General features: G+C 31.0%; 1 protein-coding gene across 3 annotated transcripts in view; it reads left to right on the forward strand.

Annotated features, from left to right (window-relative positions):
* Window positions 1-2,440, forward strand: part of LOC106473640 (alpha-actinin-like) — a 45,973-nt gene that overhangs the window by 37,320 nt on the left and 6,213 nt on the right. For all 3 annotated transcript variants that reach the window (XM_022402045.1, XM_022402046.1, XM_022402047.1), the window contains exon 18: window positions 1,444-1,512. In XM_022402045.1, coding sequence (XP_022257753.1) covers window positions 1,444-1,512 — 69 coding nt within the window. The remainder of the gene's footprint in view (window positions 1-1,443; window positions 1,513-2,440) is intronic.

Raw genomic sequence — 2,440 nt, forward strand, 5'->3', positions numbered from 1 at the left:
CAATCTGTGTTATTACACATTTCTCAGCTTGTTACATTGTTTAGTCTGTCTTGACACCTTTCACAGCTTGTTAAATTGTTTAGTCTGTGTTATTACACATTTCTAAGGTTTTTACATCGTTCAATCTGTGTTATTACACATTTCTCAGCTTGTTACATTGTTTAGTCTGTCTTGACACCTTTCACAGCTTGTTAAATTGTTTAGTCTGTGTTATTACACATTTCTAAGGTTGTTACATCGTTCAATCTGTGTTATTACACATTTCACAGCTTGTTAAATTGTTTAGTCTGTGTTATTACACGTTTCTAAGGTTGTTACATCGTTCAATCTGTGTTATTACACATTTTACAGCTTGTTACATTGTTTAGTCTGTCTTGACACCTTTCTCAGCTTGTTACATTGTTAAAAAATATAATAATCTTGTTTTTTAACACTGCAATGTCTTATGACAAGTGTAATTAATTATAATCATGCTTAGAAAAACGTGTTCACACCATAACAATTGTTATTCTAATAAATGACTTGTGTAGATATTGTTTCTTGTGTTGTAGCTGGCCTAATGAGGTCTATATTAAATATGTCATCAGCAATGGATATGGTGTGAATATAGTGTGCTTGAAATACTATTATACATTCTTCTAATTCATGAAAAGCCCAAAAGGACTAAATAAAGAATGAAGTGTTAAAACATGTAATAGGCCTAATGCTAGTGTCTTACGACAAGTAAATAAAGAATGAAGTGTTAAAACATGTAATAGGCCTAATGCTAGTGTCTTATGACAAGTAAATAAAGAATGAAGTGTTAAAACATGTAATAGGCCTAATGCTAGTGTCTTATGACAAGTAAATAAAGAATGAAGTGTTAAAACATGTAATAGGCCTAATGCTAGTGTCTTATGACAAGTAAATAAAGAATGAAGTGTTAAAACATGTAATAGGCCTAATGCTAGTGTCTTACGACAAGTAAATAAAGAATGAAGTGTTAAAACATGTAATAGGCCTAATGCTAGTGTCTTATGACGAGTAAATAAAGAATGAAGTGTTAAAACATGTAATAGGCCTAATGCTAGTGTCTTATGACAAGTAAATAAAGAATGAAGTGTTAAAACATGTAATAGGCCTAATGCTAGTGTCTTATGACAAGTAAATAAAGAATGAAGTGTTAAAACATGTAATAGGCCTAATGCTAGTGTCTTATGACAAGTAAATAAAGAATGAAGTGTTAAAACATGTAATAGGCCTAATGCTAGTGTCTTACGACAAGTATAATGAATGAAAATTCTTTATTGGACACCGAGAGAAATTTCAAGAATAATGTAGAGTAAAAAATAAATATCACCGTGACATTAGAAAATAGATTGGTAGCTGCAATGAAATAGTTATATATTACTCTATAACAGTACAGAACATTTATCATTTATAATTTTTTGTGTCCAAATCTAGACATTGCGTGTTGGTTGGGAGCAACTATTAACTTCCATTCACCGAAACATCAATGAAGTGGAGAATCAGGCAAGTGTTGATGAATTAAAACGAAGCTTTGGTAACAGAATCATGTGACTTGTAGGAAACAATAGAGTGATTTCTGACGATTTAGTTATGTAGTGAATATTCTGTTTCTGTTAAAGTTAACTCGTTTGATTGGCTAACTCACGGTTCTAAAAAACATGGCCAATGTTTTAAAATTAAAAACTTGGAGTTCCTAAAGTGATAAATAAGTTCATTGTTTAATGAGCAAAGTCCTTGAAGTATGTAATGTAACAGTTCAGTTGTATTTGTAATACTTAATCTTTAATGAAAGAGTTGAAGTGTCTGTCTCAAATTTTTATACTTTAGCATATCATAGCATAACCAGGGTCTGTTGGCTGACAACGTGTGTTTTAGTGCTCTTTTTTATGTGTGACTACTCATATATTGTAACATTTTCTTTAAGTTAATTCCGAGTACTACTGGATTATTTCTAAACTTTGTTGTTTACATGACAGGATAGTTAAGTAATAGAACTGGAAGTTCTCCTTAAGTGTCCAAATCAATAAACTTATATTTTATTGAACATCACACAAGCTTTAAAATCATGTTGTTTGCTTTCCAATGTGTGTTATCACCACACTAGTTTTAAAATCATATTGTTTACTTTCCAAAGTGTGTTGTCACCACACTAGTTTTAAAATCATATTGTTGACTTTCCAAAGTGTGTTCTCACCACACTAGTTTTAAAATCATATTGTTGACTTTCCAAAGTGTGTTCTCACCACACTAGTTTTAAAATCATATTGTTGACTTTCCAAAGTGTGTTGTCACCACATTAACTTTAAAATCATATTGTTGACTTTCCAAAGTGTGTTATCACCACACTAGTTTTAAAATCATGTTGTTGACTTTCCAAAGTGTGTTGTCACCACGCTAGTTTTAAAATCATATTGTTGACTTTCCAAAGTGT

Source organism: Limulus polyphemus, unplaced genomic scaffold (genome assembly GCF_000517525.1).
Source record: "Limulus polyphemus unplaced genomic scaffold, Limulus_polyphemus-2.1.2 Scaffold6360, whole genome shotgun sequence".
In the NCBI taxonomy this organism is placed as follows: domain Eukaryota; kingdom Metazoa; phylum Arthropoda; class Merostomata; order Xiphosura; family Limulidae; genus Limulus; species Limulus polyphemus.